The sequence below is a fragment of the Oreochromis niloticus genome, linkage group LG18 (genome assembly GCF_001858045.2).
Source record: "Oreochromis niloticus isolate F11D_XX linkage group LG18, O_niloticus_UMD_NMBU, whole genome shotgun sequence".
In the NCBI taxonomy this organism is placed as follows: domain Eukaryota; kingdom Metazoa; phylum Chordata; class Actinopteri; order Cichliformes; family Cichlidae; genus Oreochromis; species Oreochromis niloticus.
In genome coordinates this window covers 31,677,669-31,695,539 of record NC_031982.2, presented here as the reverse complement: position 1 = coordinate 31,695,539, position 17,871 = coordinate 31,677,669, and the positions used below count along the sequence as shown (strand labels likewise).

General features: G+C 41.1%; 2 protein-coding genes across 5 annotated transcripts; both read right to left on the bottom strand.

Annotated features, from left to right (window-relative positions):
- Nucleotides 1–2,288: 2,288 nt before the first annotated feature.
- LOC109195575 (zinc finger protein 135) lies at nucleotides 2,289–12,132 on the bottom strand. Of its 4 annotated transcripts, none has more exons than XM_019347818.2 (4): nucleotides 11,949–12,132; nucleotides 8,395–8,485; nucleotides 6,200–6,467; nucleotides 2,289–5,195 (listed from the first exon to the last, which is right to left on the bottom strand). In XM_019347818.2, exons 3-4 carry the CDS (start codon nucleotides 6,435–6,437, stop codon nucleotides 4,039–4,041), a joined length of 1,395 nt encoding a protein of 464 aa, XP_019203363.1. In that variant the 5' UTR covers nucleotides 6,438–6,467; nucleotides 8,395–8,485; nucleotides 11,949–12,132; the 3' UTR covers nucleotides 2,289–4,038. The 4 variants fall into 4 exon arrangements, with proteins under 4 accessions (XP_019203363.1, XP_019203364.1, XP_019203361.1 ...); XM_019347819.2 differs by having other exon boundaries at nucleotides 6,200–6,451; XM_019347816.2 differs by lacking the exon at nucleotides 8,395–8,485.
- A 2,439-nt stretch (nucleotides 12,133–14,571) lies between these two features.
- On the bottom strand, nucleotides 14,572–17,407 carry LOC100696942 (tripartite motif-containing protein 16). Its single transcript, XM_019347771.2, has one exon. It carries the CDS (start codon nucleotides 17,332–17,334, stop codon nucleotides 15,658–15,660), a length of 1,677 nt encoding a protein of 558 aa, XP_019203316.1. The 5' UTR covers nucleotides 17,335–17,407; the 3' UTR covers nucleotides 14,572–15,657.
- Between the last annotated feature and the right edge of the window lie 464 nt (nucleotides 17,408–17,871).

The following is a 17,871-nucleotide window of genomic DNA, read 5'->3' as shown; positions in this document are numbered from 1 at the left end:
TTGTATCATCCTGTTCCTAATTGCTCAAAGGAGCAGATATCGGTACTGCTGATGGAATAAGGACCTTCTATGCCCTGCTCAGCTCTCCTACAATGCCTGTCTCCAGAATCTCCTCCATGCTCTTGAGAATGTGTTTGCCAAACACAGCAAATCTTCTGGGCTCCTGGCTCAGACGGTGTGTCTCCTGCCACCCTCAGACACTGTGCAAACGAGCTGGCCCCAGTGTTTTCTGGCATTTTCAACTCCTCACTGCAGGCATGTCATGTGCCTGCCTGCTTCAAGTCCTCCACCATAGTCCCTGTCCCCAAGAAACCAAGGATCACTGGACTAAATGTCTACAGACCTGTGGCTCTGACATCTGTGGTCATGAAGTCATTTGAGCACCTGGTTCTCTCCTACCTCAAGATCCTCACGGCCCCCCTCCTGGACCCCCTGCAGTTTGCATACAGAGCCAACAGGTCTGTAGACGATGCTATCAACATGGCTCTACACTTCATCCTGCAGCATCTGGACTCCCCAGGAACCTACACCAGGATCCTGTTTGTGGACTTCAGCTCTGCCTTCAACACCATCCTTCCAGACCATCTCCAAGGCAAGCTTTCCCAGATGAATGTGCCTGATCCCATCTGCCAGTGGATCACTGACTTCCTGACGGACAGGAAGCAACATGTGAGGCTGGGAAAGAATATCTCGGACTCCTGGACCATCAGCACCGGCTCCCCTCAGGGCTGTGTTCTTTCTCCTCTGCTCTTCTCCCTGTACACTAACTGCTGCACCTCCACCCACCAGTCTGTCAAGCTAATCAAGTTTGCAGATGACACCACTTTTATTGGACTCATCTCGGACGGGGATGAGTCTGCCTACAGGAGGGAGGTTGAACGTCTCGTGTCCTGGTGCAGCCACAACAACCTAGTGCTGAATGCCCAGAAGACAGTGGAGATTATTGTGGACTTCAGGAAGCACACAACCCACTCCCCCCCATCATCCTGACTGACACCCTCATCACCACTGTGGACTCATTCCGCTTCCTGGGTACCACCATCACCCAGGACCTCAAATGGGAGCCCACCATCACCTCCGTCATAAAGAAAGCCCAGCAGAGGATGTACTTCCTGAGGCAGCTGAAGAAATTCAACCTGCCAACATGGACGATGATGCAATTCTACACTGCAATCATCGAGTCCATCCTCACCTCCTCCATCACCGTGTGGTACGCTGGAGCCACTATCAGGGACAAACAGAGACTGCAGCGTGTTGTGCGCTCTGCTGAGAAGGTGATTGGCTGCAGACTCCTATCTCTGCAGGACCTGTACACCTCCAGGACACTGGGGCGTGCAGCTCGGATCACAGCTGACCCTTCTCACCCTGGACACAGTCTGTTTGACCTGCTCTCCTCAGGCAGGAGGCTCCGGTCCATTCGGACCAGAACCTCTCGCCATAAGAACAGTTTCTTCCCCTCTGCTGTTGGACTCATGAACAATAACCATATGACTGTTCGCACCACAAACACATGACCCTACACTGTGTTCACTGCATCATTCCATTTTTGCATTGATCACCACCTGCATTCATGTATATGTCTATCTACTTAGCACTTTTAATTTTTATATTTATGTTTATTTAAGCGTTGTCTGACAGTATGTTTTGCACTAAGTACCGCAGCAATTTCCTAATGTTGTAAACCTGCTCAACATTTGGCAATAAAACCCTTTCTGATTCTGGTAATGGCACGTATTGATGTGCCATCCTGGAGGACTCAAACTACCTGTGCAAATTCTTTATGGTCCAAGTATCCGCTCTTGCTACCAGTAGTGACACTGGCAAATGCAAAACTTGTGAAAAGATGAGGAGGGGGGGGGAAATGTCAGTGGCTCCTTTTGTAAAACTATTCCTGTTTCAGGGGTTGTGTCATTGTTGCCCTTCTAGATGTTGTTAATTACATTAACACCAAAGCAGCTGAAACTAATTAGCAACCCCTTCTGCTACTTAAACCTCTGGGATAATTATCTGGTTAGTTAACTGATTTGATGCTATACTCTGATTAAAAAGTGTTCCTTTAATATTTGCGCAGTGTATTTTTATGCAGTATGAACGGTCAACCTGCAGCTACTCTACACAAACATCTTCAATGAAGCAGCAACACTCTGCAGCCAGAGCAGCTCAGGAACATACACACAGAAGCATGTTTCCTCAAGTAATCAAAACCTCAGTTTCAAAATACATATAAAATAATGACAGACACAACCAAAACTTCATATTTTAGAAATTACACCTCAGAAAAAAAATTGTCACGTTTTAAAGAAATCTTTATTTAAATTTTAAGAATAAAGAACCCACAACAATAAGGAACAAAACTAAATAAATCAGGATAAATAAATCAACAGAAGAGGTCCATATGGAAGCTTATCTTTTATGAAAAGCATTACAACATAAGGTGACCTCAAATCCATAAAGGCACATTGTTTTTGGTCTTATGCGTGTCACTGTCCAGCTATTAATTTTCTTTAAAGAGATTAAAGACTCTTTATTGGACAATAAAATAATAAAATCTTGGGTATAAAAAGCAAAGTACCCCCAAAAAATATTTTTTCTGTAACAACGCTGTCAAGTGAAAAGACTGAAGAACCTGGATCTACAATTAATATGTATCACCTCACCAGCACTAAACACAATATATAAATTTATAATATACATATGTACACAAACTGATCAAGCATAAAACTATGACCATCTGCCTAATATTGTGTTGGTCACTCTTTTGCTGCCAAAATAGCCCTGACTGTTCGAGGGATGGACTCCAGACCCCTGAAGGTGTACTGTGGTACGGACTTGTTTATCCAACACATCCCACAGATGCTCGACTGGATTGACATCTGGGGAATTCGGAGGGCAAGTCAACACCTCAAAATTCTTGTTGTGCTCCCTGCAACCATTTTTGCATTTGGCGGAGCACATTACCCCACATAGAGAGGCCACAGGCTTCTTAAGGTTTCTTCACAAAAGGTAAAGAGGTCCAGTTACTTTCTTTCCAAACTCCTTAAACTAACATGCCTGGATGATTGAGAAACTACACACAGAGAATACCATTTCCATGAAAGGGTGTTCATGGTCTACAACAATACTTAGGTAGTTGATACGATGTTCACATACCCATTGTCCACGTTGCCAGGGGTCGGCATGGACACCCCGACTGGTATGCAGTAATTCAATGTTATTTGTATAACACAAAAACCCCAACAATCAGTCAACTCCCTATAAGAAAGCACTTTGTGACAGTGGGAAGAAAAGAACTCCCTTTTAACAGGAAGAAACCTGCTGCAGAACCAGGTTCAGGGAGGGGCAACAATGTGCTACGACCAGTTGGGGGTGAGGGTAAGACAACTATGCAGCGCCCAAACTACAATGCACTGTATATTCTAACACCTTTCTATTAGAACCAGCATTAACTCTGTTTTTAGGGTTATTTGTTGGACAAGACCACATGGGCCAGCCTTTGATCCCACTTGGATCAGTGAGCCTTGGCTGTCTATGAGACCATCAGTGGTTCACCACTTTTCATTCTTTGGCCCACATTGGATAGATGCTGACCACTGCAGACCGGGAACACCCCAAGAGCTGCATTTTTGAAGATGCTCTGACCCAGTTGTCTGACCCAAAGTCAAACTCACTCACTCAACCATTTTTCCTGTTTAACTCATCAACTCTGTTTACTTTCTTCCTAATATATCCTACCCCCTAAAAAGAGCCATGATGTAGAGATAATGTTGTTCACTGGTCATAATACTATGCCTGACAGGTGTACATATATATCAGCTCAGACAAATGTAAAAATCAGGGTTTCCCCTACATCATAAGAATAAGGCAAACAATACAAAAAGTGTTTTTACTGTCCAGGAGATAAAATGTAGCTCATTGACCTGAATGTGAGTTCATCTCTTCCTTCTGGTTTTGGAGTTATTTGGTTTCTCACTAGTGTGAGTTTTACCATTAACACACTGCTATGTCTGACGGCTCTGATAGACTCTAAGGATGAAACTTTTAAGCTGTGTGAGTTTTTATGTTTGTCTGATTGCATCTTTTCTCACAGGTGTCAAAAGAACGTGGCTTCTCCCCTGTGTGGGTTTTGATATGTTTTCTTAATGTCGACTGATCTCTGAATTCTTTTCCACAGGTGCTACATGAATATGGCTTTTCACCTGTGTGGATTCTCATGTGAGTTTTCAAGTGTTTTCTCTGAGTAAATCCTTTCCCACAGGTCCCACAAAAATAGGGCTTCTCGCCTGTGTGAATTCTCATGTGAGTTTTCAAGTTTATCATGTGACTGAAACTTTTCCCACAAGCAATGCAAGAATAAGGTTTCTCACCAGTGTGAATTCTAACATGAACTCTGAATGCTGATGAGTCACTGAAACTTTTCCCACAGGTGTTACAAGAATAGGGCTTCTCACCTGTGTGGATTCTCATGTGAGTTTTCAAGTGTATCATCTGACTGAAACCTTTCCCACAGGTGCTACAAGAATAAGGTTTCTCACCTGTGTGAATCCTTTCATGAAGATCTAAAGTTGATTTCTTTCTGAATCTTCTTCCACAAGAGCTGCAAGAATATGGCTTTTCACCTGTGTGAATTGCCATGTGGCTTTTCACATGTATCAGCTGACTGAATCTTTTCCCACAAGTGCTGCAAGAGTAAGGTTTCTCACCTGTATGAACTCTTAGATGTTTAGTCAGCCTGTATTTATACTGAAAAGTTTTTCCACAGGTGTCACATTTTAATGACTTTTCACTTGTGTCAGTTTTGCACCGACTCTCCGTCACTGGACAGTTATCTGCTTTGTTACTGTGACTTCTTCTCTTCTTTGGCTCTGCATATCTAGTTGATCCTGTGCCCACATGCTCAGTGTCTTTCTGATCTTGGCTCTCTGGTTCAGGAGAGTAGTAAGAAAGGAGATCGTCACAGTTTGGTTCTGATTCACTGTGGTCACTTTCCTTATAAATAGGAGTCACTATAAAGATATCAGCCTCCTGCTTCAGAACAAGCTGCTCTCCCTCCTGACTGGTGCAGAGTTCCTCCGGTTCCTCTTTAATTTGTGGAGGATCTGGGTCGACCTGGTTCAGACTGGAGTTCCTATCTTGGTTATCAACCTGCTGGTTATTCACAGCCTCTTCCTCCATACACATATATTGTTGCGGGAGATCTGATGTGACACATGGACAAAAATGACATGAAAAAAAAAAACACAACTGGGTATTTCAGGTTGTAAATCTAGTATTCAAAATTATCACACGTTCATGTATTCATCTCACATATGAAGTGTTTTGAGCACATTTATATGTTGTATTTAGGTATCTGCACTAGTGGACTGGTTTGTGTCCAGGCAGTCTTCTTTCATGTAGTAGAAGAAGGATAGCACCTAGGCTCCTCAGATAGGACACAGGGCCATTCAAACGTTAATGCTTTGACAAGGGGTGATATGTAATAGATTTTCAGGTCAAAGTGACCACGCTAAAAATAAACAGAAAACTGGAAAGTTTTCAGTCTTTTGAAGCTTAATGTCTGCCATGGATGAAATCATGAGTGGAAATTAACAAGTGGGTGAATAATAGACCACCGTCTAGAAATTGAGAGCCCAAAAGCCTGGGGCAGCTTGTCCATCTTTGATTATCCTTGAGTCTGCGTGCTTCCTGCAGAACCTCATGGGAGAGAGTTTTACTTTTTGCCTATGGTTTTTTGAGTTTCTTTTTTTCACCAAACCATCCCACATTTGAAGTTGCATTAAAAATTGCCATTTTTGTAACTTTTGACTACAGATAGAGATCATTTAAAAGTATGGTTCAGAGGCCAAGGACTACGGTGGCCCCTAGAGACAGCACATACAAACTCCAAAACATGTACAAACTCCAAAACGCGTACAAATTCCAAAGCACGCTTCCCCTAGCGTCCCGGAGAACTTCCGTTGTGTTTTGGAGTTGCACGTGCTTTGGAGTTTGCTCGTGCTTTGGAGTTTGCTCGTGCTTTGGAGTTTGCTCGTGCTTTGGAGTTTGCTCGTGCTTTGGAGTTTGCTCGTGCTTTGTCTCTAGGTGCCACCGTAAAGGACCTGGGAAGTGAAATCCTCAACAGAACGAAAGAAGTCAGTTTCCACTTTGGCTTATGAGAAGGAAAAAAAAATACATAAATGGTACTCATTGAAGTTTCACTTACCTATTCTGTGTAATTTTATTTCAGGTTTCCACATAATATCTAGCTCTCCCCCAGTCCAGATGATGATGCCTTCAGTCTCCTGCTTCACTACAAGCTGCTCTTCCTCCTGACTGATCCAGAGTTCATCCTGTTCCTCTTTAATCTGTGGAGGCTCTGAGTCCTCCTGGTCCATACTGGAGGTACTCTCCTGGTTACACACCTGCTGGTCATCCAGACCCTCCTCTTCCTCACACTTCATGTTGCTAGGAAGGTCTTAATAAAAGGGACACTAGAAAGAGGTTATTGATGTGATGACAGGAAAACAAACATTAAAAAAAATATCTTCCAGTATGCCTCTACACTATAAGCATGTCTCTCATATATGTGAATAATTGTACAAATGTGACAAATGTTTCAGGAGGACCTGTGTGAGTCACTCTTGAGTTCTAGCACTCTTAATAGCAGAGTACAAAACATTAGGGGAGGTTCTACGAACCTTATGTTTCAAAACACTTTTTGATTGTCACTTTTGTGAGATAAACATCAGTAACTACATGACAGAAAATCCTTTCCATGAGAAACAAAATGTATATTTAATGATTACTTGCTGCAGATTTCAATGTAGGTGAAGCGAAAAGAGGAGACAAGGAGGTGTTGGGTTGGTATGGTGTTATGTGCAGGAAAGATAATGGTGGGTTTTGTGAAAAGGATGGAAACAACTGTAGGGAACACATGTGTCAACAAGGAGGAGGAATTTAGGGTGACAGATAAGAGTGGAGAAGGGAGCACACAGGTGGATTACATCTAATGCAGAATGTGCGATTTGAAAGCAAAGACACCCGAAGGCGGTGTTATTCAAGAATGCAGCTAGGCTTGTTTCCTCTTCTTGATATCCGAAGCCATACTGTAGACTGCCATCCGATGCTGCCTAGTGAAGGACGAAGCAAGGATTAAATGGTAGAAGCTGAAGAAGGAAAAATGTTCCACAGAGTTCTGGGAGGAGTTGAGACAGGCTCTGGATGGTAGGGACTAGGGGTGGGTTTTGATTATTGATTTTCCGATTAAAATCGATTCTAGCTTGAATAATGTGATATCGATTCATTAAAATCCTGAATCGATTTTTAAATATAAATTTATTTTGCCCGAAACACTAGAGTCTCAGGTTAAACCTCACACAATTTCGAGAACCACCAAACGGCTAAAACAGTAAATGAGAGCAAGTACACGGATTCTGCACAAAGACGTAAACACAAAGCACGGACCCGCCGACGCATCAGAATCAGTTTCTCACCGCCGTCGGGGCTGAAAGCCGAGAGCTCACAGATTTTGATGCGTCGGCGGGTCCGCACTTTGTGCTTACATCTTGTTTTGCGCTAGATTCTGAAGCTTCAGGTTTTGTCTCTCTCCAAACAAAATTGATTAAACCAGCCACAAAACATCCAAACTACACTTCACATGTCGCTTCACATAAGCATCGTCGTTAATTCTCTCTTACCTTTCCTGTTTTGCTTCCACCATGGTAAAAATCACACTTCCTGCAGAGCTCTCTCTCTCTCTCAGTGTACTTCAACAACAGTTTCCCCATCTAAAAATCTCTGTTTTCTGCATTATTCGCTTGCTTATTACCCACCAGTCTACCGTTGTGTACAGTGCTGTCGGGCACTGTTTTTTTTGGGGGGGGGGGTTAACTTCCGATGAGAAAACCTCATTTCTGCTGTTCAATACTGAAGAAATTTAAACTTTTTAAAATTATGCAAAATTGCAAAACGCTTGGCTGTGTCACTAATAAAACCTCTGTAACTTTGCTCTGCTTCACTTCATCAACATCAGGTAATGTTTATATGTTGATTCATGTTTCTTCAGTTTTTGTTCTACTGCAAAATATTTTTAAGATTATTTGCTATAAAAAGCCAGAGTATTCAAAGGAAGAGGTTAGCAAAGAAAAAGGGGGATAGTCAATCAACGGGAACACTGGGAGGCTAGGCAGAGATCAATCTGGAAAAGATGTGCAGCAGGTTAGCATGTTTAAGGATAAATATGGATATGTACTAATGAGTGAAGAGAGTGTGTGGAGAAAATGGAAGCAGTACTTCGAATGAAGTTGCAAAGCAGTAAGAAAAATGGTAGACCACAGAGAAGATTCATGCATGTAGAGAAAGAGGATATGCAGAAGGCTGGCAAAATTATAGACATTCTGTACTTAAGTCCAATTCCACCTGAATTCGACCAGATGTTTCATGGTGTCAAACTCCAGTCCTCAAGGGCCGGTGTCCTGAAACTTTTCCATGTGTCCCTGTTGCAACACACCTGAATAACATAAGTAGGTCATTAGCAACACTCTATAGAAATTGACTGCATGCTGAGGTGGCAGTTCAGCCATTTGATTTATGTTACAGCAGCTCATGACTAAATGAACAAGGTGCAAGTAGTTTTAGAAGTACATTTTTCCAAACACTTTACGTCACTTCAGTTTACTTGAGTAGGTTTAGGGGTTGCTACCTCAGCATGCAGTCAAGTGTTGGTAATGACCTACTAAGTTTATTCAGGTGTGCAGCAGGAGGTACACATGGAAAAGTTTCAGGACACTGGCCCACAAGGACTGGAGTTTGACACGCTTGCTCTAAACCAGGGGTGTCGAACTCCAGGCCTCGAGGGCCGGTGTCCTGCGGGTTTTAGATATCACCCTGTTTCAACACACCTGAATCAAATGATTAGTTCATTTCCAGACCTCTGGAGAACTTCAAGACATGTTGAGGAGGTAATTTAGCCATTTAAATCCGCTGTGGTGGATCAAGGACACATCTAAAACCTGCAGGACACCGGCCCTCGAGGCCTGGAGTTCGACACCTGTGCTCTAAACTGACAGTATACAGTTTATGCTGTCTTTATGTTGGACGGCCACTGTACACCAGTCAAACACACTGATCTTTATTTTAAATCCATCACAGTACAGCAAGCTAACCTGTTTATCTTGCACTAACCTGCAGAGTATTTTAATGCAGCCTTTAAATAACAGTCTACCTCATGTTTGTTTTGCAGCATGTTTTACAATATTAAAAAAAAACAATGTCACATGTACAAACCCAATATCTGATTTAAAAGCATGAGGACTTAAATGTAAGCTTTAAATGAGCAGTGCTTCCCTTTAAATCTAAGTGCTCTTTATCCTCTCCTGTCCTATCTCTCTTATCTTTCTCCATCTCTGAGTGAAGTTAGCTCTCTTTCTTTTCGCTCCCAGTGAAATACAGCAGCTGAACCTTTAGCTTGCAACACACTGTGAGACAAACTGCACACAAACAGTTTGTGTGTTAGCTGATGTTTGTTGAGCTAATAGAAACGATGCATTTGAAATCACCTGCCACTAAAAAACATTGCTCCCTTTATGCTCACTACTCTTCTGAAGGGCTAGTTAGAGGCTGAATTATCACAACCACAACTTATGGACACCTGCAGTTGTTCTGGTGTTGTGCCAAAAAAAAAAAGAAAAGAAGAAGAAAACGCAACCCAATTTAACCCCTGACTATAGCACACCATTGTGCCTTTTTATCAACATATCCTGGTGATTAATCCACAAACAGGATTGCCTCTCATGTGTTACTGTTCATGCTTAAATCAGTTTGATGTTTGAAGGCGCGCAGTGACATAAAATAATAACTTCCCTCATATGCCTTAAACCAAAAGTAACAAGTCTGTTTTGAAAATGTAAGAAGTCAAAAGTACTCAAGTAAGGTACAGAATGCCGAAAATTCTATTTAAGTACAGTAACAAAGTATTTGTACTTTGTTACTTCCCACCTATGTTTTTTCCTATATAAACATATTATCGACAAAGTGTTTGTATATTATTAAACTGAGATTTTATCATTTTAGCTGGCTTTGGGACAATCTGCTTTTTTCTGGACTTTGTATTGCATTTTAGTGTTTGGCTTTTGAGCGACTTCTTCAGCTCTGTTTCTATACGACTGTAATAATTAAGAGACCTCACAAGGGTACCACATAATGATGTGAAGCCGAAGAGCTTCAGCACCATGGAGCAGCAGCAGATCCAGAGCTCAGTGCAGTGCAGTCACTACTGTAATCCTTCATACTGTCCATATTTAATGTATGGTTTGAGTTAGGGTTGAATCAGGCCAAGAATTTCCTCATAAGTTTTTTTTTTACCAAATTGTGAACTACAGATCTAATTAGAATGTATAAATAGTCTATCTCACATAACTCACCGAACTTCCCAACATATAATGATGGCAAACTTAAAACAGATACCAGTGATGTGCAAATGTCTTCAGCCAATCTTTATATTTTGCATCCAAGGAGCCAGTTTCTGTTAATGTTTTACAGAGGTCTTGAGAAATTGGAAAGCTGGTCTTTAGAAATTGGCTGCTCTTTCACTTTTTTCAGTCCAGCCCTTGTACCTGACAATTATCAGAGGATGTTTTTTTTTTTAAAATCATAAAACAGGCATCTAACTCAAACTCAGTGAGAGCTTTGAAATGTCATTCAAGAAGAAAGAAGAAAGCTAATCTAACAGAGTTCAGGCTGTGTTGAGGAATACAGATGGTCATACCAAGTGTTGCCTTTCAAGCTCATAGAATTGTACAAACTCTGTTTTTGCCTTACTTACTGGATTTCCATGCATGTTTGCATGTGTTTCAATAACCATCTTCCAATTTTCTTGTCATAATATGAAGAGATGAGGGGTGGCTCAAGACTTTTGCATGGTACTTTAATAAGTCACAAGGACTCTCCCTTCAGTGTGTCTGACATTAAATAGATATACTTAGTCTGCCATTTCCCTTCACTCTTAACAGTTTCCTCTTAAAACTACAACGCTTCACTAGTCTAATTTACACTTCTCAATGCTCTTCATAATTTTCAGGTCTACTGTTGGTCAGGGGTTTGAAATAATATGACATAAAAACTGAAGTTTACATTTAAATATTGATTGGGAATAGGTCTGTTCATATTATAGTTTGAAAGACAGTCTACATTTTACCTCTGCGTTACTATCTATCTATCTATCTATCTATCTATCTATGCAAAAGTGAGGAGAAAAAGCAAGAGAGAGCTTCAGGCTTTATCTTTTCAGCGCGGCAGTAAAACAAGATGTAAAATAATCGCAGCGTTGAACAAGATTTTTTGTTTGTTTGTCTGTTTGCTGAAAACTTTTAATTCATAATATATTTAAAAATTTAAAGAGACAGAAAAGTATGTAAATAACTCTTGGTTGAAATATTAAAATCACAACAGTAAACTGAAAAAGGGGGAATAACATGTGCATATCACAAACAAGTATATTTAAGAATAAGAAATTTGTATGGTCCGAATTTCTGACTTTACGATGTACACCTAAAGGCACCACACAAACAATTTGTGGAGGTACGTTTGGCCGTAAACAGCAATGTAGACGCGCACTAGGTTTTATTTTTATTTTATTTTTTTGTGCTTCTCCAAAGTGTATATCGTAGCTGGGAAGACCTGCACAACAGCCACATGGCGATGCTGAGAGAGACCTACGGCACCGTGCAGAAAGCAGAAGCGTTCTTTGTCTCTGTTTGACTTTAACACGCAAAGCCTTCCAGTAAAATCACTTCCTCGTGTGTAACGCTAAAATAAGTATACCGTTTAAAAGGGAACTTGTGTTATTTCTATACAAACAGGTCATAGTTGCTCACTGATTTTACTCTTTCTGTCTACAATCTGGGCTCCGATCAGGGTCCTACATGAGTCGTATTCGTGCGTTAGTTCATTGTGATCGTCACAGTTTTACATACCAATTTATGTGTAACTTTATCTCGGGTTTCCGGCTGATATCCAGCAGTCTGCGCTGATGGTTGATCTCCTCCTCATACCGGACGATCGTTTTGCAACCTGAGAAAATGTCTTCGATAACAACAGTTAGTCTCGCCTCGGTAAACTCTCACTTGAAGACAGAGGTAAGTAGTAAGCGTGCGTCATTTCCGTTCTTATTGTTTTTCTTGTTAATTTCCGGCAGATTAGATGCATCAAAATGTTATTGCTGCCCCCTTCAGGCCATTCGTACAATTTCAACGCGTTACTTGCGAGCCCCTCACTGGTACTTTGGAGAAACCTGAATGTATTACTCTCCAATAATCCAGGTGAAATATTGATCCAAGGAATAGTCTATGCATAAAGTTTTTTTCTCAGCATAGTTGGAGCCGATCATAAAAGCCTGCCTAACACATTCTGCCTTTCCACATGTGCATTTTTTCAATATGATGACCACTAATAAATGCCAACCCATGAATGAAACCACAGTGCACCAGCCTGAGTCTGGTGAATAGCCTGTTTAAGGTCATGCCAAAGCAGCTCAGTCTAATTTAAATTCAGACTTTGGTTTAGGTTTGGATAGCTTTATTCCTTTAATACTTGAAATCACTGTTTTAAAAATTCCTTTTTGGATTTACTTGAGTCATCTTTGTATATTAATAACATTTGTTTAATGATCTGAAACATGTAAATTTGAACAACAAATATGCAAACAAATATGCAAAAACAAATAGATGTAGAAATAAGAGAGAAATCAGGAAGGGGTCAAATACCAGCTCTGTACACCATAAGTTATATTAAAAAAGATCTTATTGCATGGGGGAGAATATGTTTCAAAAAATGTGTGCATTATCTCAAACATATTTTTCTAAAAACACATTTTCAGTCATTGTCACGTCTGTGCGGTTTACCTTTTCTTGTTGTCATGTCTGTATTTACCCACCAGGTGACGCCCTTTGCTAATTTTCTCTTTGTGACAGCTTTCTGCACTTAGAAGACTTCCTAAAGTCTCCGTGGTCAGTTTAATGATTGGTCCAAGTTTGTATAATGGTAAATACATCAGTATGAATATATAACAAACATTTGGAGCAAGAGAAGCAGTGATAGTCTCCAAAAAAGGCACAGAAAAGAGCTCCATCTAAAAAAATCAAACAAAAACAAAAAACAGATGTCACAGTACTTCTCTCTGTCCTGGATTCTCTGCTGGATGTTTTGTCGACTCACCTCCAGCTCTCTCTGCCTCTCAGTCCTTTCTGCTGCAGCTGAGACTGTGTCGTGGCCTTTATGTTCATCCACAGAGCAGAGATAACAGATACTCTGCTGATCAGTACGGCAGAACATCTTCATCACCTCATCATGACGAGAGCAGATGTTCTCCTGGAGCTTCTTGGAGGGATCTATCAACTTGTGTTTCTTTTCTTTTTGTTTTTAATGGAACAACATCATACTGAGGCTAAAGGTGATTCTCACAGTAAGAAGCCAGACAAACTAAACAGGACTTGAAGCCTTTAGTTTTTTCTCTGTGTAGAAATGAAAGGCAACATCTTCAGGTCCAGCAGTGATCAGCAGGACCAGCTTGGAGTCCAGCATTCCTCAGTTGCGCCACTAAAACTGCTAACATGGTGTTTTTCAACAGAACAGGCATGATGTGAGTGACTCTAAGTTTCACTTCCTGAAACTAAAACTACACTGAGCTCTGATCAAAAGAACATGGGTTTCTGCAGTGAATGGGGTCTGTCAGCTCTTATATGTCACAACATGTTGGTTCCACCATCTACAACCTCCAGATCTGACGAGCAGGAAACAAGAAAGCATGTTGACAGTAGTGTGAATTTTGTGCACTGGTAATTTTCATAATTTTTGTCAACAACCTTTTTTTCTGACAAAAACAAGGCGATAGCGTAATAAAAACTAATGCACACACTTTTTGTATTCACACTTTTGTAAACAAATAAAAACTAACTGAGTTGTGTAGAAAGGTGTGACAAGTTTCACATTCGATATCAAAGAAAAGAAGATGCTTTGTAAACTGTGCTGAGCAATTCCTACCAGTAAAAATATGACATCATCTGTTGCGACATAAAAAAAACACTCTTGTCAGTTTCTTGTGCAAATCTGCTGAATGCAGTATTTCTTTTCCTTAAAATAATTCAAATATTCCAAATGAACAGAGAAAACTTAGCTGATAAACAGGGAGACCGTTTAAAAAACACATTAGTGTCATAAGTAATTGGTTTTTTTTCTTTTTTGTTTACTTCTCAGTACAAACCAGTAGTACAGTGTAACTACACTGCCAGAAAAAACAGGTGTATAGGTGACAACATGTAAAAAAATTTGCACCATTGCAGAGCGTAACACTTTAGGACTCCAAACTGAAGAACTTTACACAATTAAAGTGCAGTCAGGTCTCCTAGATGCAGTGAACTGAGGGCATGAAGCTTCCCCTGCTGTACACCCAACCACATTATTAAGACTGCAGCTGTCCTTTTTTTCAAAGTAAGTAATATTTACATAAAACACTATATTGATTTTACGTTCCCCTAAAAGGTCCAGTGGAAGTGGGGGGAAGAAACAAAAGATGTTTGGGTTGAAAAAAGGAGACAGGGATGCAAAATTGTTAAAGAGTTTTATTAATTTTCCTATTCATGATGAAACTAAAAGAGATGAACAAGCCACTAAACCGTTTAAAGAAGGAAAACAAAAAACAACAGGAATTGGTCACTAAACTGAAAAGTAAGTCACCGAAACACACTCCTCACCACAGAGCAGGACCAAGCAGCCACCACACATGTACACAGCTCAAAACCAACAAGGCTCTCTGGTACTAATTCTCATTTTTCTCTTAAATGTGCTTGATCACTGATTAGAGTCAGGTGTACAAAAAGGGTGGCACCTAATGCAGGAGAGATGGCAGGACACACCCACAAAAGCTCAATGATCGGTTGCTGCGGGTTAAACCACTTTGACTTGAATGTAGCTGAAATACCAGAAAGCATCAAACAGCAGAAGCTTATGGAGACACAATATTGGACACATCAGGCCCCTAAAGATAAAAAGCAGTGCCCCCTCCAGAAATACCAGAGGTAGGACAGATATGTACCCTACTGTATCTGTAGCTATTATAAAGTCCAATTTAAACCACTTGAGTTACCATAAAATTAACTGACAGCCCAGATATTCTGTGTTATAGTCATGCAGACTATCCGGGCTGTCAGTTCATTTTAGAGAAAGACACTGCCCTTCAATGTAACTGCAGGTGCATTTCCACGTGGCACAACAGTAGTGAGAAACAGTGACAGCAAGAGAGAGACAAAGAGAAATGGAGCAGGGAAAGTAACGTAGATAGACTTATCCATCTATCTCCCCCGTCTATCTGAGTTCACAGAGCTCTGCAGCTGTTACAGTTCTGTATAATCGGACCATAGAGCGGCTGAGTGAATGTGGTCTGGAATCTGAAGGAGAGCCATGGTTTCAGAGAGGCTGTAGAAGGACAGAATATTGGCTTGTAAATAAAAATCAAGAAACAGGAAAGAGCTCGACCTAAAAAAACCCTCAAAAACATCAAGAGAATAACAAGAAGATGTCAAGGTACCCCCCATAATGTTTGACTGACAGCTGAGCTCTGTGCAGCGAAGACATGTCACAACAATGATGGAGAGAAAAGAAATACACAACAAAATGAAATACTTTAGTCTATTTAAGGTTAATGAACTCAGCTTTGTTTCCGTAATCAGAGTAGAGCCAAAGTCCAGCATAGAGCGGCTGAGTGAATGTGGTCTGGACTCTGTGGAGGAGAGTCATGGTTTCAGAGACGCTGTAGAAGGACAAAATACCTGCTCTGTGATCCAGGTACACTCCTACTCTGGAGGATGGAAGACCTGGGACAGGAGTTTTATAATTGTTGTACCAAAATGTATAACTCTTTGTATCACATTCTAATGCCCAAGATTTGTCATTACGTCCAAATGCACATTCATTTCCTGATCTTTTGATATTCTTGTATGTGACTGCTAAATAAACTCCTATCCCTTTCCTCTCCACCTCCCAGTAACAACGTCCAGTCAGACTCTCTCTACTCAGGACCTGAAACCATTCAGTGAATCTGTCTGGATGATTAGAATGAGACTGTTGTTGATTCATTGCTATTATTTTTCTGTTCTCCTCTGATAATAACAGCTGTTTGTGTGCTGTGTTTGGATCCAGTGTGATTTCACGTGAATATTTTAAGAATCCTTCTCTGGTCTTTGGCTCTGTGTGTGGATCTGACAGTAAAACATCCACTTCAGTGACTGTCAGTGAGATGTTTGTCCATTCCTCTCTCAGAATGTCCTGTAGTTTATCTCTGACCTCTGACACAACTGCTGTCACATTCTCAAAGTACCTGAGAGGACGGATATTGATGCTGGATGAGTCTGTAGACTCACTGAGTGCTGACAGTGAGGGGTAGTTGTGTAGAAACTGGATGTGGTCCTCTGTGTGTGAGAGCTGCTTCAGCTCAGCACCTTTCCTCTTCAGCTCAGTGATCTCCTGCTCCAGCTTCTCCTCAAGCTCTTTGACTCGACTCACTTCAGTTTCCTGCTGGGATCTGATCTGCTGCTTCACATCAGAGCTTCTTTTCTGGATGAGATGGATCAGCTCAGTGAAGATCTTCTCACTGTGCTCCACTGTTTGATCAGCAGACTGATTGATGGCCTCCACCTCCTGTTGAAGCAGCTTCACATCTTTCTCTCTGTCCTGGATTCTCTGCTGGATGTTTTGTCGACTCACCTCCAGCTCTCTCTGCCTCTCAGTCCTTTCTGCTGCAGCTGAGACTGTGTTGTGGCCTTTATGTTCATCGATTAAACAGTGATGACAGATAATCTGCTGATCAGTACGGCAGAACATCTTCGTCACCTCATCATGACGAGAGCAGATGTTCTCCTGGAGCTTCTTGGAGGGCTCCACCAGCTTGTGTTTCCTGAATGTAGGTGAATCATAATGAGGCTGAAGGTGATTCTCACAGTAAGATGCCAGACACACTAAACAGGAATTGAAGGCTTTCAGTTTTCTTCCAGTGCAGACATCACAGGCCACATCTTCAGGTCCAGCATAGCAGTGATCAGCAGGAGCAGCTTGGAGTCCAGTCTTCTTCAGCTGCTCCACTAAAACTGCTAACATGGTGTTTTTCACCAGGACAGGCCTCGGTGTGAAAGTCTGTCTGCACTGAGGGCAGCTGTAGATTTTCTTTGTATTCTCTGTATTCCAATGGGTTTTAATACAGTTCATGCAGTAGCTGTGTCCACAGGGAATAGTCACTGGATCCTTGAGTAGATCCAAACAGATCGAACAAGAAAAAGTTTCTCGGTCCAGCTGAACTCCGTTCTGCGCCATTTCTTCTCTGAGTGTCAGTGACTGTGTGAGTTTCACTTCCTTATAACTGAAACTATTCTGAACTCTGATCTAAAAAAACTTGTGTTTCTACAGTTAATGGGGCCTGTCAGCTCTTACAAGTCACTATATCTGCAGATGAGAAGGGGAGGGAACATGGATAGAGAGGAAGTGCTGAGTTTCATTTTGGATTCTTTTTTTGGTTTTATGGCTTTTTTATTCTTCATCATTAGTTTTTAGCTATAAAAACAAACCAACAGAGAAAATATAAAGAAAGAAATTTCCAAACTGCTCCCGGCAATAAAAGAAAACATTACCTATTACATTATTCTACATTACTTACTTTCCTTCAGTTAGGAAGACTAGATGTTACACTGGCCTTTCACTGTCCTCTACTGTTTCTTATTCAAGTTATTTTTAACAGTTAAGCCCTATTTGTGGAGTGTGAGAATTAGGACCCAAGATGCAGGCATGTCTTAAGATGTGATTGAGCTTTATTTAAACAGTGGAAATACAAACAGAAGTGGTGATGGGATGAGC